At 44.7% G+C, this 24,152-nt stretch overlaps 1 protein-coding gene across 1 annotated transcript in view; it reads right to left on the bottom strand.

The window, feature by feature from the left end:
- The window catches only part of LOC123925956 (CUB and sushi domain-containing protein 1-like), an 89,982-nt gene that overhangs the window by 4,005 nt on the left and 61,825 nt on the right, over positions 1-24,152 (bottom strand). The window contains exons 25-34 of the mRNA XM_045979636.1: positions 18,224-18,397; positions 17,922-17,995; positions 15,056-15,167; positions 14,318-14,497; positions 7,015-7,080; positions 5,209-5,370; positions 3,474-3,586; positions 2,211-2,298; positions 692-830; positions 330-545 (exon numbers count right to left, since the gene is read on the bottom strand). Of these exons, the coding sequence (XP_045835592.1) occupies positions 386-545; positions 692-830; positions 2,211-2,298; positions 3,474-3,586; positions 5,209-5,370; positions 7,015-7,080; positions 14,318-14,497; positions 15,056-15,167; positions 17,922-17,995; positions 18,224-18,397 (1,268 nt within the window). The 3' untranslated portion in view covers positions 330-385. The remainder of the gene's footprint in view (positions 1-329; positions 546-691; positions 831-2,210; positions 2,299-3,473; positions 3,587-5,208; positions 5,371-7,014; positions 7,081-14,317; positions 14,498-15,055; positions 15,168-17,921; positions 17,996-18,223; positions 18,398-24,152) is intronic.

Genomic DNA, 24,152 nt, shown 5'->3' with positions numbered 1-24,152 from the left:
CACGTTCCTTCTACTTGGTATTTTGCCACGCCCAAAGGCTAAGAAGAGCACTGCCTCTGGAGTCAGCCTGCCTGGGACTGGGACTGGATTCCTCCCCTGCTATTTACCAGCTGTGTGATCTTGGTCGGGTTCATTCCTTTTCCTGTACCTCAGTTTCCCCATGAATGGGGACAACAGCAGGAGCCACCTTACAAGGGGGCCGTTCCCAGCCCCGTGTCAGGCACACAGCCGTTTGGGTGTGCGGTCCTGCTCCCCCACCCCCCGCCCTCAGGTCGGTAGGCGAGGGTGTCCCCATACGCATGCGTGTCTGCCACTCACACTCTGCTCACCGGCTGCCGGAGGCGGGGCTCTCGGTGGCGGTGGCGGTGGCAGCCAGGCCTGGAGGCTATACCGCGGTACACACTGTGCTGACTGTGAACTCCGCCTCAGTGGCCATGATGTCTGTGGGCTGGATGTTGCGGTCGTACATCGGGTTCTCGAAGGTGGCCCGAACGTTTGTGTTCTCATGGCCAGCATAGCCATTGAACGGAACTTTGGGTCTTCTCCTGGGAATGAGAGAGTGAGTGACCAAGCAGACAGAGAGACAAAGTCAGGGTCTGAAGGGGGAGAGCGAGGGCATGGGAGGTTGCATCCTCCGTGCAGAAGGCCCCAGGAAGGCTGTGGGCTGTGGCCCCCGCCCTCCCTCAGGTACCTGTGCTTGTACAGATACAGCACGAAGCCCGCGATGATGAGGGCGATGAAAGGCACCAGGATCGCGGCTGCCACCGAGCTGCTGTTGGAAGCAAAGTGGCGGCCGATGGACTCAGGGTCGGACTCCAGCAGCCTGAGGTCTGCAAAGTCGCAGAGCGGAAAGCTCAGGTCACAGAGGCACAGATATGTGAGGGGACAGCCCCCAGGGCCGGTGTGGCGGTGGGTAAGGAGGTCATCCCCTGCAGACCAGACACGCCAGCTGCCTCCCGCCACATGCTGCCTGTCCCCGGCAGAAGACGCCCCACACATGCTGGTCAGGTCACACCCAGAGGACCGTGTTCCGTCCCAGGGAGGCCAGTCTGTGGGAGAACCTAAAGCCACGTCACATGATAAAATCTTCAAAGGGTGCTGCCTTCACAAGTTTTGAAACTTGTTTTGGCCATAGAAGCCTCTTATTGGGTAAAACCTTACAGAAAGCCAAAATACAGAACAGGTGGGAGGGGGTGGGCCTGCGTGGATGGTGTGGAGGAGGAGGTGGGAGCCACCTCGGGTGGGTCTCCCCTCCTCCGCTGTGGCCCTCCTGGCACAAGGCTGGGAGGGCTCCGAGGGGCACAGGACAAACGTTAAGTGGCCCTCCTCACCCGGGGTGGAGGCTCCAAGAGGGGACAGTTCTGTCCCAGGGGACAGGGAGTCAGTTGCGAAGTCAGAACGAGAACTCCAGCTTCTGAGTTCTCCCTGGTGTGTCAGTCTGAGGGGCGGGGGAACTGTCTGCAGGAACTTGAAGGGCTGCTCTAGGGAAGAGATCTCACTCCTTGCTCCTCACAAGGGCGAGCTAAGATCTCCCCTAGTGGAGGAGAGTGGGAATGACAGGGAAGTGGATTTCCGCTAAGACAAGGAGAAGCTTCCGGAAGGTCTGAGCTGCGAGGAAGTGCAGGCAGGGCCTGTGGGCATGGTGGTGTCAGCACCTGGGTACATAAAGCTGGCTCTTGAGCGCCCATGACTGCCTCCTGTCTCCCCTCCCACCACCTCAGAGAAACCAGGGGCCCTCCCCCAACTAGGGTCTGAGGCTCTGGGTAAAGGGGAATCTCTGAAGGAAGGAGACTAAATGTCGATGACGGTAGCCGACTGGATAAAGATGCCAGGGGAGAACCAGCTTTCCGGACTGCTTGGGGAGGGAAGGCCACTGTGAGTAAAGGCATCCCGGAGAACCCCACATCTCCATGCTTTGGGATGTCTGGGTGGTGCCCAAGGGATGGGGGCTGTATTTGAGACCTAGTGTCCCTTAAGCTGGGGCTCTCAACTCCAGGCCTGGCCAGGAGACTGTGTGGCAAAGGTTGAGGCTATTATGTGTATGTGCTTGTTTCCGGGGACATACTCCACAGTATTTATCAGAATCTCAAAGGCGGCCGCAACCCCCAAATGGTTAAGAACCCCTGGATTTGGCTGTTGAACTTCACTCTTCTACCCCCCCCTCCCCCGAGGATACAAGTGTTTCCCTTCCTGGGGCAGATGCTAGTTACCAAGTCTTTGAAAGCCGAACTGCCCAAAGCCTTGGCCCTTGACTGAGCCTTGGTAGATGAATGTGGCTCCGGGGGACTCTGAGGAGACCTGCGAAGGTGAGAGCAGAGGCCGTGAGATGAGGGCACGTCAGGCAGAGCCACATGTCCTCTTGGCGTGCACTGTCAGACTCTGGTGACGCCGGGACTGCGGTGTGGAGGTGGGGCAGGTTTGTAGGCGGCAGGAAGGGGCTTCCTCAGCTACTGGTCCCATCACTTAATCTGTGTGGGCCTCTCATTTGTCAGGCAGGAGTGACAAAGGTGCCTGTGTGTGGGGTGGCGGCGAGGCCTGCGCCCATTCATGCACAGAAGGCACTTGGACCACTTCTGGGCCTAGAGAGCTGCCTGCCATTATCACTGTGATGAAAATGACTGCCAACAGCGCCTGGAGCCACTGAGCCGTGATTAAAGCGTACCCGACAGACTTAACGAACTTTGGATGGTTCATCACAGTTCCAATAGCTACTGATTTCAGGCGGTAGCTGGGGATCTGAGTCTTCTCGACTCATCTGTCTTGACCCTGCAGATGCACCCTGATTTCTCAGCTCTCTGCTATTCTGGCCGCACAACCTCTCCCTCCTTCCTACCCTTCCATGCCCAGCATCAGCAACCCGAGACTGGGAGCCACAGGTGTGACATGTGACATGATGCTGAAATCCACCCCCCCCCATGTGAGATTGGAAGGTACTGGCAGAGTACATCATTGTGGATCTGCCTTCTGCCTTAAGAATGGCCTAGAATGCAGTAAGGCTTTCCCACAAGGAAGGCAAGAAAGCCGCATCTCCTCCTCCATGTTCTGTCTCACAGCTGTGCTAAGTCATCTGGAACCCACATCCTCCATTGTGCGTGGATATTTGAAGTAGTCATCTAGGACGTTGTCCCATATCCCAGCACCACACCATTACCTCCTGCTTGCTTGAATTCACTCTTACACTGCTGTTCTGGTTCCTTGCTTTCTGCTCAAACACCAGACCCTACTCCATATCACTCAGATGTGTTGGCCCTCTGGACACTCAGCCTCCTGGCCTCCTATCTTTTCCTTTACCTATTTCACTAGCAGATGAGGACTCCCTTGATTCCAATCCTGGCCCCTAAAACACCCTCCCAAGTTTCCATGTTGGTCCTATGCATCTCCATCTCTCTCCTCGATTCCCTGCCTGTCATCTGGGACTCAGGGATGGAGCAAGGGCATGGGAAGGTCAAGGACTGAGATTCTGCAGCACTTACATGCCCATCTAAAGCCCAGTGATCATCTTTGAACTTGTTCACAAAGATCTCCACAGGGCCTGTAATCTGGGAAACCTGGAGCAGGAGATGGAAATCTTCTTTCTTGTAAATTCCTGGGAAAAGGAAATTCAGAGAGTACAGGAAAGATCTGGAAAAACACACAAGCTCAAATCTGCATGTACATGGGATTTCACGTGTTGAGGTTGATGTAAACATGGCATGCACGACGGCCAGGAGGTAAGTATAGTGTTGCCTGTGAGTTTGTGTGGGCTGATCGTGAGGATACAGAGTATGCGCATGTGTGTTACCGACAACTGGATTGCTGACCTGTGTTTGTGACCCTACTAACACATGCACATGTCAGAATAAAGTGAATATGATTTTGCATATGTTAATGTGTCTGTGAACGCAGGAATATGCCTTACGATTTCATGAGTGCAGGATTGCATGAGGCATGTATGTGGGCTTCTGTGAATGTCTTCACGACTCTGCCTTACAGCAAATGAGCGAACCCTACTGTTCAGTGGTATGTGTGCACGTGCTCACACGAATGCGTGGATATGATTGTGTGTGGGCTGTGTGTTAATGTCCACATCCATTCACTCATGCATTCCTTTACCTGTCCGTCTTTTCCAGAAATGCTTTTCTGAGAGATTTAGTTTTTCTGATTACAAAAAGACTGAAAATCAAAGAAATTGTGGAAAATGCAGAGATGCAGGGAGGAAAAACAAATCATTTCTGATATCACTAAGAAATACCCCTGTTAACCTTTTGGTGGAATTATTTCCAATATTCTTTCTCTTTTTAAGATCTTATTTATATGAGAGGGAGAGAGTAGGAGAGAGTGTACATGTGGGAGATGCTGCAGAGGGAGAGGGAGAAGCGGACGCCCCGCAGAGCAGGGCGCCGATGGGATCTTGACCTGCGGAAGGCAGACACTTAACTGACCACCCAGGTGCCCCCCTGTTTTCTTTCTTATGAATACAATTTTTCCTTTAAAACCTGGGGTCACATTATAAATGCACTAGGGTAGGTCCATTTGCCCCCAAACTAGCATACTATTTTATCTATCAGATGTATTACAAGTAAATGTCCATTTTGTTATTTTTGGACAATTTTCTCTTCATGGTTTTTATGTAATACAGATAGCCATTTAATGTGAACATCCTTTATTCAGGAATGTTTGACTCTCTCCATAGCTATAGCATTTTATGATAAAAATTCTTAGAAAAATAATTAATGGGTTCAATAATTTTCAAAGATCTTAACACAAACTGCATTACTGTCTTCATTGGACCTTGACCAGCACTAATGTTTTACCACTTAAAAAAAAAATCTTAGTTGGATAAGTGGAAAATGACATTTTCTGTTTACTTTTAGTTTTTTTTTTATTACTACTGAAAAATATTTTTTCTTTGCTTTATTGACTATTTTGTTTTCTGGGAATTCTCTGTCCCTATTTTTGGTTCAGTTTTTGGGATTTTTGTCTATTTTCTCTTTACTTAAGAGTCCTCCTTCAATTCAAGTTATTAATGTTTGCCATCTAACTACTTCCTCTTAGTCCCTGATGATTTTATCATGCAGACAAAGATGAACAGTTTCTCCTTCTCCTGCCCATCAAACTAGTGTCCCCAGGACATGAGGATGCAATGACAGTAGACTTGTCCTTGTAGAGGGCGTGTGCCTGCCCACCCCTACCACACCCGGGTTTTTATAGGGGTGGCCTGCTCCTTACCAGCCAAGTGCACCTCCACACCACTGTGGTCAATCATGGTGGCGTTGACCTTGCTGTTGAGAACCTGGAAGCCAGTCACTCTGAGCATGGCTGGCTGCTTCTTCCCCTGGTACTCATAGGCCCCTTTCCATAGGGAGTTCTTGGCAAAAACATCCCCAGGAACTGGAGGAATTGAGAAACAGATGTGAGAGGGATTGAGGCCACCTGGTGGCTGATCCCAGTTCACTCATTGAGATTGTTTTCTCCAAAGCCAAACATGGGAGAGGATGGTGGAGTACTCTGATCCTCTTGTGATCCAGAATCGAACTTGAGCAGAGTATGATGCCAACTCTGGTTTCCTTCTTACATAACACACATGCTAATGTGGTAAGTAAAAGTATAAAGTTCAAAAAAGTATATCATAGACTAACTTCTCCAAAGTAGACATACAAATGGCTAACAGACACATGAAAAAATGTTCATCATTAGCCATCAGGGGAATTCAAATCAAAGCCACATTGAGATACCAACTTACATCAGTTAGAATGGCCCAAATCAACAAGACAGCACACAACAAGTGTTGGAGAGGATGTGGAGAAAGGGAACCCTCTTACACTGTTGGTGGGAATGCAAGTTGGTGCAGCCACTTTGGAGAACAGTGTGGAGATTCCTCAAAAAATTAAAAATAGGGCTACCCTAGGACCCTACAATTACACTACTGGGTATTTACCCCAAAGATACAGATGTAGTGAAAAGAAGGGCCATCTGTACCCTAATGTTCATAGCAGCAATGGCCACAATTGCTAAACTGTGGAAAGAGCCAAGATGCCCTTCAGCAGACGAATGGATAAAGAAGATGTGGTCCTTATACACAATGGAGTATTACACCTCCATCAGAAAGCATAAATACCCAACTTTTGTATCAACATGGACGGGACTGGAGGAGATTATGCTGAGTGAAATAAGTCATGCAGAGAAAGAGAATTATTATATGGTTTCACTTACTTGTGGAACATAAGGAATAACATGGAGGACATTAGGAGAAGGAAAGGAAAAGTGAATTGGGGGAAATTGGAGGGGGAGATGAACCATGAGAGACTGTGGACTCCAAGAAACAAACTGAGGGTTTTGGAGGGAAGGTGGGTGGGGTGTTGGGTGAGCCTGGTGGTGGGTATTAAGGAGGGCACATATTGCATGGAGCCCTGGGTGTGGTGCATAAACAACAAATCTCGGAACACTAAAAAAAAAAGAAAAAAGAAAAAAAGAAAAATAGTGTATTGATACATGGTACAATGTAGATGAACTTTGAAAATATTCTGTTAAATAAAATAATTCAGACCAAAAAAAAAAAAGATACGATAGTCTATAATAATTTTGCATTGGTCGGGCCACACTTATAGTTATGTGTCCAGTTCTGGACATTGCCCTTTAAAAGAAACAATACCTGTGTTAAAAAAAGTAACCATTTCCAGGAAGTTCCCTTTGTAGGACTTGGATCTCTGTATCTGTATGACTACACATGGGCCAGTCCTGTGCTGAGGTGGTGGTGGGGGAGTGGTTTGTGGTAATCAATGGTTCCAGAGCTCAGAGCTCTGGTTGTGTTTCTGGAAGGCTTTGGCCTCTTCTGGATGAGGTTTCTGTTTCCTTCAGGCTCACTTCCTCCTTAAGTTTGTCAGGGGAGGGTAGTGGGTGGGAGGATCTGTTTGGCTCTGTAGACAGTTTCACACCCTTTCACTGAGTACTTGGAAAGTCATGTGCATGTTTCTGGGTGACTAGGTAAAGGAATCAACACTAGTTTCCTGAGCCGAAGATCTGGATCATACCTACCGGAAGCTTGGGTGAGTGGTGGCTCCCGGGCAGTGTTGATGGGTCTCCCACTAGGCCGGACCTCTGCTGGGGAAAGACAATAGAACAACATAGGTTTAGCCTCTGGTCCACACTCCATTGGAAAAATAATGGGCACCTCTCTGACACTAGGTCAGTGGGCTCTCTGAGATCTTGTTTTGGATTTATCCTGTTAGATGGGGGAGTGGATACTTTGGTGGTCTGATAGATGCTATGGACCCCTCTCGGGAAAATAAAGCATAATGAGTTAAAAGGAAATCCATTTTATCAATTATAGTCATTGATATTTTAAACAAAGAATTAGAATGCAGGTAGATATGTGATCCTTTATCACTGCATTAAATAACAGAATATAGAAGCAGGTCCAGTCACTACCATATCCTTGAAGTAGTCAGAAATATAAGCAATATTTCATGATGTCAGTGACAACTGTAATATAATATGAAAATCTTGCAATTTTTTTACTGATGACAAAGCCACAGGTATCATTAACACTACTATGGGTTTTGGTCTACGTTTTAAATTAAAGCAAGTGTTAAATTTCAGCAAGAGGTAAAGGAAAATAAAGCTATTTTGCCAACCTTGTACCTAGATCTGTGGAACATCCCCTATTGATGACCCTAGGTTTAAAAGCCCTGTCCCAGACTCTGCTTTCCTCCCAGATGCCTGGCATGAAGGAGGACCCTCCACCAATCAAAAGCGAACTCTTTGAGGTCTGGTGGGGCTTTGAGTGGTATGCTCCCTTCCCTCGGTGTGATGATATTAAGACTAAAGCCCGAAACAATTGCTCTGTCTTGCACCATGAACCACAATTCCAAGTGCTGCTTCTCTGGCCATCCACACCAGTATCGCTTCCAGCATAAGAGATGCTCAAGGAGGAGCATGAGGGGGCTGCACTTGGGGTGCCCCAGGGCTTGGCTCCTCTGGCTACCCCCCACGATCAACACCCACAGCAAGACGTCCATGTCCGATCACATCATCCAGTCCCCACTCAACACAGTCTGGGCTTCCTTGTATTCGCCTACTCTGTGAAGCCTAGGGAGCGAAGGTGGCAGGTGATGTGACCGGGGCCCTGCCCTATGTCTCCGCCACCAAGAGCCTGAACATCTGGGCCCTGGCCTTGGGCCTCCTTCTGATCAGTACTTCCACCATTACTTTCACCCCTGGCTCGCTGATGATTCTCTAAGCAATTTCAGAGATCATAAAAGGTTATGGAGATTACTAGTAGCTGGCCATGCCCGAGGCTGTCACCCCTTTCACAGCAGTTTCTATACGCATCAGTCTACAGCTGAATTCAGTAGTGCACTTGTGTGTGGGGAGTAAAAAAGATGATTAGCCCTCACAGGCAAAGTCAGAAGCCCTGGGCCTGAGTTAGACACTGCCGGTTCGGGTCCCAGCAGCTACTTCATGATGTATGACCTTGACTGGTCACTTTACCCCTGAGTCTCCATCTCCTTACTGGAAATGTGGGAAAATACTGAAACATACCTCACATGGCTACACTGAATAAATGAGGTATGAGGTTATGAACATGAAGGTCACAGTTAGGCAGTGTTAATATCTTTTCTTCTTTGGTACAGAAACAACAGAAATATCTGCCTCAAGGAAGGGCAAACTCTCCCTACTATTTTCTTGAGGAGGCTTGATTTTGAGCACAGTCCTTCTGACTCCACAGGGCAGCTACTGTACAGAAGGCTGTGGAGAAATTTTCCACAGTGACTCAAAGTACTTTTATGAAGAAAATGTCTTTATAGGTTTTATAAGATAAAGGGAGTAGGAGGGAGAAAGCTTATGGGCCAGAAGCTGTGCTAGGCCATGTTATTCACATTATTTCATTTACTTCTGCTCTCAAAACTGTGAGGTACAGAGTACTATTATCTCCATTTTATAGAAGACAAACTCATTAAGAGGCAGAGAAATGAAGAGGCTTGCCAAAGATCACACAGTAAGGGGTCAAATTGAAATTCAACTGCATCTAAAGCATTTTGTACTTTTATATACAGGTATATAATAGCATCAAAAACAATAAAATACTTAAGACTAAATGTGACCAAGGAACTGCAAGACGTGTATAATGAAAATGATAAACCATTGTTAGAAGGAATTAAAGATCTAAATAGATGGAAAGACATCCCATGCTCATGAATTGGAAGACTTAATACTGTTCAGATGGCAACACTCCCCAATCTAACCTACACATTTACCGCAACCCCTGTCAAAATCCTAGCTGTCTGTTTTGCAGAATTTCACAATCCCATCCTAAAATTTATATAGAAGTAAAAGGGGATCAGAAGAGCCAAAACAATCTTGAAAAAGAAGAACAAAACCGAGGAAGTACAATTCTCAACTTCAAAACTTACTACAAAGCTACTGTAATCAGAATGGTGGTGATGTCATAGAGGCAGTTATACAGATTAATGGATAAAACTGAGGATCCAGATATAAGCTCACATATTTATGGTCAAATGATGCCAAATGGTCAAATGATGCCTTTATGGTCAAAGGGTGCCAAGACAATTCAAAGAAGAATAGTGAAGAATAGTCTTTCCAACAAATGGAGCTGGGACATGCAAAGGAATGAATTTGGACCCCAAACAACTACTCCCCCTCCAACAAAAAACCCCACAAACTAAAAAAAAAGACCTAAATATAAGAGCTAAAACTATAAAACTCTTAGAAAAAAATAGACATAAGTTTTCATGACCTTGGATTTGGCAATGGTATGATATGAAACCATGAGCAAAGAAAATATAGATAAATCGGAGTTCATTAAAATTAAAGACATTTGTGCTTAAAAGGACACCAAAAGAAGGTGAAAAGATCCAAACTCATCAAGTTGTATATATTAAATATGTGCATTTTATATATTAATTATATCTCAATAAGGCTGCAAAAAAACTCCATTTGAAAACAAAAGAAAAAAAATTTAACACAGGGCTGTGTTAAAATGGAGCTTGAAATGTGACAGTCTAATTTCATTTCCAGTGATGAGTGAAATAAAGGAGAATGTACTTGTAAATTTTAAGAAAAGAAAGTGAAAGACAACTCATAAAATGGGAAAAATATGTACAAATTTTGTATCTGATAAGAGTCTTATATTCTAGATATGTAAATGACTCTTGAAGAGACTCTGGACCAAGATGGCGAAATAAGAGGCTCCTAAATTCCCCTCCTGCTATGGACACACTGAATGTACAGCTACACATGGTTCAATGGCAGGAGTTCAAGTAGAAGAAAGTATCAATACAGAAGTGTAGGGAACTGTAAAACTCACTGATATAGATAAATAGATGGTTAAATTCAGAATACTCTAATATTGTAACTGCAGTGGGTGAATAAGTTATAACTCTAGTTTAAAGATTAAAAGACAAAAGTGTTAAAAATAACTACAACTGCAGGGGAACCTGTGTGGCTCAGTCGGTTAAACATCTGACTCTTGATCTCAGCTCAGGTCTTGATCTTAGGGTGATGAGGTCAAGCCTCAAACTGGGGTCCATGCTGGGTGTGAAGCTTACTTAAAAAAATCCAAAAAACTCAAAACTAGAACTGTAATAATTTGTTAATGAATATATGGTATAAAAAGATGTCCACTATGACATCAAAAACAAAAAATGTAGGAAGGGAGTCTAAAAATGTAGGGCTTTTGTATGTATTCAAATTAAATTGTTATTTGCTTTATTTATTTGCTTATACATTTATTTAATTTACTTATTTTTAAATAAGCTCCATGCAAAGACTCCATCAAAAAGGAGAATTTCAGACCAATATCCGTGATGCATATGGATGCCAAGATTCTCAACAAGATCCTAACTAGGATCCAATAGTAGAATAAAAAGATTATCCACCATGACCAGGTGGATTTATCCCTGGGATGTAAGGGTGGTTCAACATTCACAAATCAATCAATGTGATAGAACAAATCAGTAAGAGAAGAGAGAAGAACCACATAGTCCTCTCAATTGATGCAGAAAAAGCATTTGACAAAATACAGCATCTGTTCATGATTAAAACTCTTTAAAGTACAGGGATTGAGGGAACATTCCTCAACTTCATAAAATCTATCTATGAAAAACTCACAGCAAATATCATTCTCAATGGGGAAAAGCTGACAGCCTTCCCTTTGAGATCAGGAACATGACAAGGATGCCCATTTTTGCCACTGGTGTTCAACATAGTACTTGAAGTCCTAGCAATAGTAATCAGAAAACAAAAGGAAATAAAAGGTATTCAAATTGGCAAAGAAGAAGTCAAACTCTCTCCCTTCGCAGATGACATGATACTTTATATGGAAAACCCAAATGACCCTGCTCCCATACTACTGGAACTCATACAGCAATTCAGTAATGTGGCAGGAAAATCAATGCACAGAAATCAGTTGCTTTCTTATACACTAACAATGAAAACATAGAAAGAGAAATTAGAGAATTGATTCCATTTATTATAGCACCAAGAACCATAAGATACCTGGGAATAAACCTAACCAAAGAGGTAAAGGATCTGTATTCAAGGAACTACAGAAAACTCATGAAAGAAATTGAAGAAGACACAAAAAGATGGAAAAGTATTCCATGCTCATGGATTGGAAGAAGAAACATTGTTAAAATGTCTATATTGCCCAGAGAAATCTATACTTTCAATGCCGTCCCAATCAAAATTCCACTGGCGTTTTTCAAACAATCCTAAAATTTGTATGGAACCAGAAAAGACCCTGAATTGCTAAGGAAATACTGAAAAAGAAAAACAAAACTGGGGGCATCATGTTGTCTGATTTTAAGCTTTACTACAAAGTTGTGATCACCAAGACAGCATGGTACTGGCACAAAAACAAACACATAAACCAGTGGAACAGAGTAGAATCCAGATATAGACCCTCAACTCTATGGTCAACTAATCTTTGACAAAGCAGGAAAAAACATACAGTGGAAAAAAGACAGTCTCTTCAATAAATGGTGCTGGGAAAATTGAACAGCTATGTATAGAAGAATGAAACTTGACCATTCTCTTATACCATACACAAAGACAAATTCAAAATGGATAAAAGACGTCAACTTGAGGCAGGACTCTATTAAAATCCTAGAGGAGAACATAGGCAGTAACCTCTTCAACATTGGCCACAGTAACTTCTTTCAAGACATGTCTCCAAAGGCAAAGGAAACAAAAGTGAAAATGAACTTTTGGGACATCACCAAGATCAAAACTTCTGCACAGCAAAGGCAACAATCAACAAAATAAAGAGGCAATGCACAGAATGGGAGAAGATATTTGCAAATGACAGTACAGACAAAGGACTGATATCCAAGATCTATAAAGAACTTCTCAAACTCAACACACACAAAACAGATAATCATGTCAAAAAATGGGCAGAAGACATGAACAGACACTTCTCCAAAGAAGACATACAAATGGCTAACAGACACATGAAAAAATGTTCATCATCATTAGCCATCAGGGAAATTCAAATCAAACCCACCTTGAGATACCACCTTATACTAGTTAGAATGACCAAAATTAACAGGACAGGAAGCTACAAATGTTGGAGAGGATGTGGAGAAAGGGGAACCCTCTTATACTGTTGGTGGGAATGCAAGTTGGTGCAACCGCTTTGGAAAACGGTGTGGATACTCCTTAAGAAATTAAAAATAGAACTACCCTATGACCCTACAATTACACTACTGCGTATTTACCCCAAAGATACAGATGTAGTGAAAAGAAGGGCCATCTATACCCTAATGTTCATAGCAGCAATGACCACAATTGCCAAACTGTAGAAAGAGCCAAGATGTCCTTCAACAGATGAATGGATAAAGAAAATATGGTCCATATACAAAATGGAGTATGATGCCTCCATCAGAAAGGATGAATACCCAACTTTTGTATCAACATGGATGGAACTGGAGGAGATTATGCTGAGTGAAATAAGTCAAGCAGAGAAAGCCAATTATCATATGGTTTCACTTACTTGTGGAACATAAGGAATAACATGGAGGACATTAGGAGAAGGAAAGGAAAAGTGAATTGGGGGAAATTGGAAGGGGAGATGAAGCATGAAAGACTTTGGACTCTGAAAAATAAACTGAGGGTTTTGGAGGGGAGAGGGGTGGGGAGTTAGGTGAGCCTGGTGGTGGGTATTAAGGAGGGCACGTATTGCATGGAGCACTGGGTGTGGTGCATAAACAATAAATCTTGGAACACTGAAAAAATAAAATAAAATTAAACAAACAAACAAACAAACAAACATAAATAGGCTCCATGCCCAGTGCAGAGCCCTGTGTGGGGCTTTAACTCATGACCCTGAGATCGAGACCTGAGTCAAGATCTGAGCCGAGACTAAGAGTCAGTTGCTTAACTGACTGACCTACCCAGGCCCCAAGTTGTTACTTGCTTTAAAAAGACTGTTGTAAGTAAAAGATGTTTTAGGTAAGCCTCATGGTAAACACAAAACCTTTAGTGGATACACCCAAGGTAAAGAGAAAGGAATCAAAACATACCACTACAGAAACTTATCAAATTCCAAAGGAAGAGAGTAAGGAAAGAAGAAAGGAACTAGGAACTACAAAGCAGCCAGAAAAAAAAAAAAAAAAAAGAAAATGGCAACGGGAAGTCCATACTTATAAAAAATTACTTTAAATGTAAATGGACTAAATTCTCTAATCCAAACACAGAGAGTGGCTGAATGGACAAAAGAAGACAAAAAACAAACAAGAAATAGCAACACAGTAATGGCAGGGGACTTCAATACCTACCTTTCAACCACAGATTGAACATCCAGACAGCAAATAAATAAGGAAACACTGGGCCTAACTTACATAGTAGATTAGATGAACTCTACTCAAGTGCACATAGAACATTCTCCAGGACAGATCATATGTTAGGCTACAAAACAATTATTTTTTTAAGGTAAGTCTACCTTTTTTTTTTTTTTTTTTAGAGAAAGAGAGAAGGAGATGCACCGTGCATGCACGCACACACACACACACACACACTCTCTCTCTCTCTCTCTCTCTCTCTCTCAAATCAACCAACCAACCAACCAATCAACAACCAACCAATCAATCTTTATACCCAGGCAGAAGGAAGCAAAATAAAACTTGTGATGGCCTCACTATGTGTCCCTCTGGACTGCTCTGGTTTCATCTCCTAGAGGCGTAATACCTCAGAAACTCAGAAGCAGGATCCAGCTCCTGGACATTATATTCCTTCCCTCTCTTTTGCTGTCTTCCACTCAAGCTCAGCTGTCACCTTTGGCCTCCCACCCTGGAAAGGTTTGCCAAGTGGGCACACTCACCCAGGCAGATGGGTGGTTTGCCCGTCCAGCTGCCATCTGCTTTGCAGGTGCGGTGCTCAGAGCCACCCTTGAGGGAGAACCCCTCCTGGCAGGAATAAAGGAGTGTGTAGCCCATAGAGGGCAAGTCCAGGGCCCCAACGTTGGCATGGGATGGCGTCTCTGGCTGCTTGCAGTGGTGGGCTGGGTGAGAGAAAAGACAGTGTTGGACCTGGGAGATTAGGGTCTTTAGGAGGTCTTTTGGATTATTCCTGTTCCTACATGGAACATCCCCTTCCTTTCTCCTCTAGGCCCCTTTCATGTCTCCCATCCCCTTCCCAAAACTAACCCCCAACCCCAGCCTTGAGGTCTAGACTTATGACCAGGATGGAGATGACATGGATCCTGGCTTAGTCATCCCTGGGGGGCCTGTAGCACTCTTCCTGGGGAAAGAGGAGTAATTATGGTCAAAAGCCTGAAATCCTTTATGAGGGGCGACCTTGTAGCAGTGAGTTTTTGGTGCCACTGGAAAGTTCTTTCTTTTTTGTTAAGGCATAGGAATTGCCTTCAAATATCAGAAAGGCTTTTGTTTGGAAATGTCTTCCATGAGGCCCCAAGGGATAAGGACTACAAAGAAAGCCATATCGGTCCCAGACATGAGCTCCTTGTCATTCAGAGCATTTGAGCATCCGGGTGCCCAGCTGGGGGAGGTAATGTGTTGCCGAGAGGAACTGTCAAGGTACAGGGGAAGTCTGCACTCACGGACACAGTCGGGTGGGGTTCCGCTCCACGTGAGGTTGGGGAGGCAGGTCCTGGTGGTGGAACCCTGAAGCAGGTAACCTTTCTGACAACGGAAGAGCACTGTGCTTCCAACCTGTGGGGAGAATGGAAGCTTCCTTCATCCCCTCCTAGTGAGTGATGCTTCATACCCTGTCACTTGACTACTTAGTTTCCCATCACCCAGCTCCTACCACACCCTTGCCTCCACCTGAAACTTCCTCCCACTTCTCTGTCTGGTTAAATATTATTTACCCTTTGAGGCAGCTGTTGTACCTCTTCCACTGGCCCTTACCCAAGCCCCAGGCCAGAGCAGTGCTCTTCTCAGACGGAGCATGCTCTGCTGTGGCGGACAGATGCCTGACTCAGAATCAGAAGACCCTGGTCTGACTTCCAGCTTCGATGTTTGCTCAGGGAATGACACGTTGCTGAGAACTCGATGCCCGAGTCTTCCCATGCAGAATGAGGGACTACCAGCCCCACCATGCCTACAGCACAGTGTCATGACACTCAAATGCAGTGCTGGATTTGAAAGCCTTTTATAAAATGGGATGCACTGTCCAACACAGAATCATGACTTGTGTGTGTCTCTTCCATGAGTCTACAAATTAAGGGAGACTTGTCTCCTTATAGAGAGCTTCCACAAAGAAGCTGGCACTTGCTTAGTGAATATCTGTTGGGCAGATTCACCACCCTGCTACCATCTCTACCTCTGATCATTTGTCCCTCCCCCCACTCCCATGTCCACCAACCCTCACTGTCCCATGCAACACCCCTGCAGCCACCAGCTCCATCTCTCCCTCTGCCCTCTGCATGGTGGCTTCCTAAGTGGCAACTCCGATGTCCCAGTTTCCCAGCCGGAAACACTCGCATGTCCCTTTTACCTATGGGAGCAAAATTCCAATGCCAAGTGAAACACTTGACTTCCACTCCCTTCCTCCAGGCCCTTCCACTTCTTCTGGAATTTCATACTATCATTCAGCAATGGCCCCTCTGTCCATCCAGGTGTGCCGATCAAAACCTTCAAGGCAATCCATCCGCATGTTGTCTTGGTTCTGCCTCCACAGTCCATCCTGACCCCTTCACTTTTCTCTGTGTCACTGTCACTACCTCGCCCTTCTCCCCGAGCCACAGCAGCAATGTCCTACTTGTCCAGGTTCCTTCGTTCTAACCCCCCATTATTCACTCTCTAAGCAGCATTCAAATGATGGATCACAGTCCCTTTCAAATGGTTTCCTGTAACATTTAGAATAAAATCCAAAATGTTTACCATGGCCTCAGTGGCCCTAGGTGACCTGACCCATGGCTTTTTCTTTTATAAAAAATTATTACTTGCTATTTGATGCATGCAAAAGAATATATGGAATGTACATGGAAAGGAATTATTGTAAGAAATTGGACACATTAATGTTAGCATCACACTTGTTACTCTCTGCGTCTTTCCCTGCCCCATTGTTCCTTGCTCCTCGGCTCCCCGTCAGCAGTAACCACTATCTTGAATTTTGTGTTTTTAATTTCCTTGCTTTGTTAAAAAATAATTCTATCACACATATGCACATATATCTCTAATCATAAGTCCTTCCTAGTTTTCATCTTTATAGAAATAGCATCATTCCACCTTATCATCTGATACAATGTTTCTAAGATTCACCCACTTAGTGTAGATCTGTTTCAATGCGGGAATGTAGTCCTGCATTCATTGTCACTGCGGTGACTTCACAGTTTTTCTCAGATCTTGGTAATATATGCAAGGGTTTCTCTGGGGTTAGTTTCCAGGAATGGAGCTTCTGGTTTGCAGACTGTGTGACTATTTAACTTTAACAGACGGTGCCCAGTTGTTTTCAAACCTTGCCTTGCTCCCCAGCTACATCTCCTCCTCCGCTCACACTGCTCTGGACTCGCTGGCTTGCCTGCTTTCTATTCCGTCAAGCTGCGAAGTGCTCCCCCACATTGGTGCCCCTTTGCACTGGCCACTTCCCCTGCCAGGGATGCCCACCCCACTCTGCACAGGGCTGGCTCTTCTCAATCCGGAGGCCACAGCTCAATTTGAAGCTCCTCCCTCACCACTCTCCCTAAAACAGCAGCCCACCCTGTCACACCCCTTGCTGTTAGATGGTGGGTAGGGTTACTGCTCTCAGAAGTTATCCTGTTTTATTGTCCCAGCTGGAGACCTTCTTAGAGTGGGCACCTAGCCTGTCTTGTTCCCACCGCATTCCTAGCACCTGGAAAGTTTATGGCAGTAAATATTTGTTACATTAACACAGATTGGCTGAATAAGTCACACTCCTTGGCTGGATTGCATTGTGCCATTTTTCCTGGGTGCATCTCAGGCTCCAGCTAATTGTCCTGTCTTGAATACACCTTTCGGGCTTCCTGTTCTCTGTTCCAAGCATCCCATCCCAGGCTGTCCAAATCCCTGCCTCCTCCTGAAGCTCTTTCTGAGATGTTCCCATGGAGCCTGCCTGCTGTGTGGCACTTGCTCCTTCCTGCCACTCTGAGCCCTGTGTCTGTAGGGAGTGTACTGGTGTCATGCAGACAGAAGGCTGTCTGTCTCACTCATTTCTGTCTTCCCACAACTGCCTGCGCCAACTGCAGGGAGCTGCTAGGAAGTGTTTGCATCACTGTGTGAGAATCTCTTCTGCGTCTGTTTCTTGGATTGCTGTCAGTGCTTCTGTTTCTGCAGGCTGCTCCCGTGTGGCATGGTTCAAAGACACAGAACACTTTCTGTTTCCAGCTTCCAAGGTCTTGTTCCCACCTGTGCTGTCTTGGGGAAGATCCCTGAGCCCCTGAGGCTGACAATGATAGACAGGGACAGGGGGCAGGAAGGCCAGATCCTGGCTGACTTCATTACCTGGTATCCCTGGGAATTGTTCTGTATCCCGAACTGCGGCACACCGGGGTCTGCACACATGGTCAGCGTTGGGTCTAGGTTGCAAAACAGAGAAACAGACCCCATGATCAGTAGGAGGGAAAAATGGAGCCACATCCTGCCTCCCACACCTGTTAAGATCTCCTCCCGAGTCATACCCCTGCACCATCTATGTGATTCTTGGAAGCACGCTCACTCTGGCTATTTTCAACCTCACACCCAGCTTTAAGAAGCTTGGGAGAATGCCCACTAGCTCGCGCACTCTTTTCCAGGCCATCTCTCACCTATGCAGCTGGGCTGGGTGCCACTCCATGTCCCATCTGACTGGCAAAACCTCCGTGGAGAGCCCACCAGCACCAGAGGGGGCTGGCAGGAGAAGGAGATGGACGACCTGTAGGAGAAGCCTCGGTCCTCTCTCCTGCCACCGGCTGGGACGCCAGGATCTCCGCAGAACACAGCTGGGAAGACAAAGGGAGAAAGGCAGGTCCGAGGTGTTTTCTAGAGCCCTGTTTGCCACCCTCGGCTGGCTTTCCTCCCAGTGCCAGTTGGACTCTGCCAACAGGGGCAGCCCCGAGTCAATAGTCACCACTCCCTCACACACCTGCTGTTGTGTGCATCCTCTCCTTCCCATATTCAAGATGCTTGTTAATAATCACCCAAGAAATGAAGCAACGTTATAGGAAGTTAAATTGAGAGAAAGTAAACTACAACTCATTTCCCAAAACTTTTTCCCATTTTCATGCTCACTCCCTTCTAGTCTTTGCTGAGTCGTGTGCAAACTTTGTGTGGCTGTTACTCCCTCTTCCCAGTGGTGTGAACCTTGATTTGTTCACTTACTAGCCTTTAAACAGTTTCCATGTTTATAACACCATTATCACTTATTGGCTACATCATTTTTCCATGAGAGGTTGTGCCATAATTGCAGTTCGTTGTAGCCTTTATATTAGGCATTTTCTATTACTATACCATTAGATGTGGCTCTTCTTTCCCTGCTAATGTTTTTTTGTGGGGATCCTCTAGGAGTGGACTTAGTATGTTTGACTGAGTTTGCAGCTCCTGGTGTATCAGCCAAATGTCTTTCCAAAGAGTGTGCATTTACACTGCGGTGGGTATGCACGTGCCCATTTCATTGAGATCCGCAAAGAGATTGCCTAAAGAATGATCGCGTGACAGCAAACAGAATAAATACAGTCTCCTCTTCTGTCCCTTCTGCTCAGTGTCTTATTTGCACATATGGTTTACTAAAAATGCTTACTTCTTTAGGACACTGCAGAGACAGGCCTGTGTTCTAAAGGGGGCTGACGGCAAATGTGATTTTGAGTCCTTGAAAATCAGCATCTATAAATAAATAAAGGGATTCTATCTGTGTTTTTATTCTTAGAAACAATATACTTTTCAACAGCTCTCAAGACCAGAGATGCCACATAACAGAGACAGTGGTGTTTGGTGTGGCGGGAGCAGGCCATGGAACAACCAGTACGCTTGGGTTGTGCCGGTCGGAAAGCACAGGGAGTTGCACTTCTTTCCCATAAACCCTCCTGCAGCAGTTCTCGCAGCTGCCACAGGGAGTGGCCGGATGTGTCTCCCGCACTCTGTGAATGTGCTGTACTTAAAAGAAAGGGCCTCGTGCTGATCATATGTGGCTTTAGGGTTCCATTGACTGAAGCACTCTAAAATGCAAAATTAAATTTTATGTCTATCTTTTTTCCTATTTTAAAAGTTCTCATGGTGATAATACAGGCTGTAAATTTGAGTAGGAATTTTAGAGAAAATTGTCTGGAGAAATGATTGTTTTCACACTAGACTTTGTCACTAACGCACTAGGTCAGGTCCTTCTCCTAAACCTTATCTTCCCCACCAGCCGCCTGAGAAGGGACTTCTGCCTGCCTCCCAGGATATCTTGTTGTGAGAATCAGATGTGACCATGTGTGCAAACATCCCCTGAGGAGGCAGCACAAAGCCTGTGAAATGTAAAATGTTATCTCTGTGGATGGACTGACATGCTGTGACCTCTCAGTGGAGGAGTTCACATGTGGTTAATCAGAGCAAACCTAACGGTACAATGTAACTCCTCTTCCTCATTCCCATTTTGCCTTGAATTAAATTCACTTCCTTCTCCATTAATTTTCAAACAGCATTTAACCTCTTCAGCTCCTGATTTTCTGCTTCTTCTGGCACCAAATAAGTCTGTAGATATGAGCTCTGCCTCCTGAGATCTTAGAATCTAAGCTGGTTAAATCAGGAGGGTATAAAAGATGAAAGATACAGATAAATAACATGGCTTGAGCATCAGTAAAATTCGTTGAAAGTACACAAGTGCATTAGGGACTCAGGGGAAGAAGTGGAAGTTGTGCATAGTCGACTTGAAGCTGTTCTACTTAAGACAGGGGAGCTGTCCAGCCAAATGGGAGGTGGCATGGAAAGAGCTGAGTGGGTCTGGGGAAGCATGCAGGAAGTGGTGAGGCTGAAAATGAACTTGATCCTGATGTGTTACAGTATGGGGACAAAAATCCCTGCCCATGTTTAGGGAGTTACATAAGAGGAAAAAGTGGTGTTATGAGGGATACGTTTGTAGCAATACAGCAAAAAAGTGACTAGGTCCAAGAAGCAGGTCTATGGAGGAAGAGATGCAGTCTGGAGGAGGGAAGTGGGAGTACCAAGCACTGCAGAAGGCCCAGATGCAAAGTTGGGAAACAGTGATAAGAATTCGAAAGGTTACTGCACATCTCAATGGTCAGCTGCTTGGCCACAGAAAATATGTTGTGGAGCACAGCAAGTTAGAAATAAATATATTGTTGGAGAGGTTGTGGAGAAAGGGAACCCTCTTACACTGTTGGTGGGAATGCAAGTTGGTGCAGCCATTTTGAAGAACAGTGTGGAGATTCCTCAAGAAATTAAAAATAGAGCTTCCCTATGACCCTGCAATTGCACTACTGGGTATTAACCCTAAAGATACAGATGTAGTGAAAAGGGTGGCCATATGCATCCCAATGTTCACAGCAGCAATGGCCACAGTCACCAAACTGTGGAAAGAGCCAAGATGCCCTTCAATAGACAAATGGTTAAAGAAGATATGATCCATATATACAATGGAGTATTATGCCTCCATCAGAAAGGGTGATTACCCAACTTTTGTATCAACATGGATGGGACTGGAGGAGATTATGCTTAGTGAAATTAGTCAAGCAGAGAAAGTCAATTATCATATGGTTTCACCTACTTGTGGAGCATAAGGAATAACATGGAGGACATTAGGAGAAGGAAAGGAAAAGTGAATTGGGGGAAATTGGAGGGGGAGATGAACCATGAGAGACCGTGGACTCCAAGAATCAAACTGAGGGTTTTAGAGGGGAGAGGGTGGGGAGTTAGGTGAGCCTGGTGGTGGGTATTAAGGAGGACACATATTGCAGGGAGCCCTGAGTGGGTCTGGTGTGGGTGTGGGTCTGGTGCATAAACACCATGGGTGTGGTGCATAAACAATGAATCTTGGAACACTGAAAAAATAAAATTTTAAAAAAAGGAAATAAATATATTTGACTTCTTTATAGCATGCTACAAGAACACTGACTAGCAGAGTTACAGTTCCCCAAGACATCATTTCAAGCGTGAAGAACACCCTTCATGCTATTATGTGAATGTGTGTGTGTACACAGAGTCAAGAGGTTCATAATCATATATAAAATAAAATGGAAGCAGGCTAGTATCTAAAATCTTGAAAGAACTTATCAGATCAACACCCAAAAACCAAAAAAATCCCACCAAGAAATGGGCAGAAGACATGCACAGACATTTCTCCAAAGAACAGACATGTGAAAAAATGCTCAACATCACTTGGCATCAGGGAAATACAAATCAAAAGCATAGTGAGAAACTACCTCACACCGGCCAGAATGCCTAAAATTAACATCGGGAAACAACAGATGTTGGCGAGGATGCGGAGAAAGGGGAACTCTGTTGGTGGGAATGCAAGCTGGTGCAGCCACTCTGGAAAACAGTATGGAGGTTCCTCAAAAAGTTAAAAATAGAGCTACCCTATGGCAAACCTTGCAATTGCACTACTAGGTATTTATCCAAAGGATACAAACACAGTGATTTGAAGGGACACTTGCACCCCAATGTTTATAGCAGCAATGTCCACAATAGCCAAACTATGGAAAGAGCCCTGATGTCCATCAACAGACGAATGGATAAAGAAGATGTAGTATATATATACAAACAATGGAATATTACTCAAGTCCCCCCCCCCCCCCCCCCCCCGCCCAAAAATCTTGCCACTTGCAATGATGTGGATGGAACTAGAGGGTATTTGCTAAGCAGAATAAGTTAGTCGGAGAAAGACAAATACCACATGATTTCACTCATATGTGGAATTTATGAATGGAAACAGATGAACATAGGGGAAGGGAAGGAAAAATAAAATAAGGTGAAAAGAGGGAGGCAAACCAAGAGAGACTTTCAATCACAGGAAACAAACTGGGGGTTGCTAGAGGGGAGGGAGGTGGGAGAATGGGGTAACTGGGTGATGGACATTAAGGAGGGCATGTGATGTAATGAACACTGGGTACTATAGAAGGCTGATGAATCACTAAATTCTATGAAACTAGTAAAAGTATGAAAAAAAGATGCATTCTAAAAAAAAAAAATAGAAAAAAAAAAGTGAAAACAGGACCAGCAGCCTATGCTGATAGAAGCCTCTATGAGAGCTGGGGGGTCTAGACTAACCAATCAGAAGTCAGTTAAAGGCTGACTTGATAAGAAGTCACCAAATCTAGGACGAGGCAGCTCAATAAATAAGAAGTACAAATAGATGATGAAGAAAGAGCAGCTCCGTCTTGCTGATAAGAAACGTGATACCACCAGGGAAATACAAATCAAAACCACAATGAGATACCACTTCACACCAGTCAGAATGGCTAAAACTAACAAGTCAGGAAATGACAGATGTTGGAGAGAATGTGGAGAAAGGGGAACCCTCCTACACTGTTGGTGGGAATGCAAGCTGGTGCGGTCACTCTGGAAAACTGCATGGAGTTTCCTCCAAAAGCTGAAAATAGAGCTACCCTATGATTCAGCAATCGCACTACTGGGTATTTACCCTAAAGATGCAAAAAAGGGGCACGTGCACCTGAATGTTTATAGCAGCAATGTCCACAATAGCTAAACTATGAAAAGAACATAGATGCCTATCAACAGATGAATGGATAAAGAAGATGTGGTATATACACACGATGGAATACTATGCAGCCATCAAAATAAATGAAATCTTGCCATTTGCAATGACATGGACGGAACTAGAGAATATTACGCTAAGTGAAATAAGTCAATCAGAGAAAATCAATGATCATACGATCTCCCTGATATGAGGAATTTGAGAGGCAGAGTGGGGGGTTTGGGGGGTAGGGAAGAAAAAAATGAAACAAGATGGGATCGGGAGGGAGAAAAACCATAAGGGACGCTTAATCTCACAAAACAAACTGAGGGTTGCTGGGAAGAGGTGGCGTGTGGAGAGGGTGGTTGGGTTATAGACACTGGGGAGGGTATGTGAAATGGTGAGTGCTGTGAAGTGTGTAAGCCTGACGATTCACAAACCTGTACCCCTGGGGTAAATAATACATTATATGTTGATAAAAATAATTAATAAAAAAAAGAAACATGATGCCAATGACAACAATGAGATATCTTTTTAAACTTCTTGGGCTGGTAATTATTAAAAAACATTGTCAAAATCCATTGTTAATGAGGCTGTGAGTCAAGGAATATTTTCAGAAACTGCTGGTGGGAGAGTGAGTTGGGACTCTTTCTAGAAGATAGTTTGGCAACATGTGTCAAGACGTATTGGGGGCATGCTTGCTGGTTCAGCATTCTCTCTCTCCTAGGACTTTACCACAAGAGTAAAGAAAGGTTGTTCTCAAGAACATTTGTTGCAGAACTGCTTCTCACGTGATTAAACTGGAGAGACCTAAATTTACCACCAGTAGGAGAAGATTAAACCAGTTGTGGATTAAAAAAGGTGGTGATGGCCTATCAATGAAGACAAGTCACAAACTAGCTAGCACAGCATCATTTAATACCATTTGCAGAAAACTGTACAGCTGTCTGTCCAAAGCATTGTGGTTGGGGTGGAAGTACAGTCTTCTTTGGGCAGCCAGCGTTCACAGGACTGTGATGTTCTTCTTTGTATTTTCAGATACATTTACATTTTTTCATGATGAC

Source organism: Meles meles, chromosome 1 (genome assembly GCF_922984935.1).
Source record: "Meles meles chromosome 1, mMelMel3.1 paternal haplotype, whole genome shotgun sequence".
NCBI classification, from domain to species: Eukaryota; Metazoa; Chordata; class Mammalia; order Carnivora; family Mustelidae; genus Meles; species Meles meles.
This window is presented reverse-complemented; position numbering and strand designations above follow the sequence as displayed.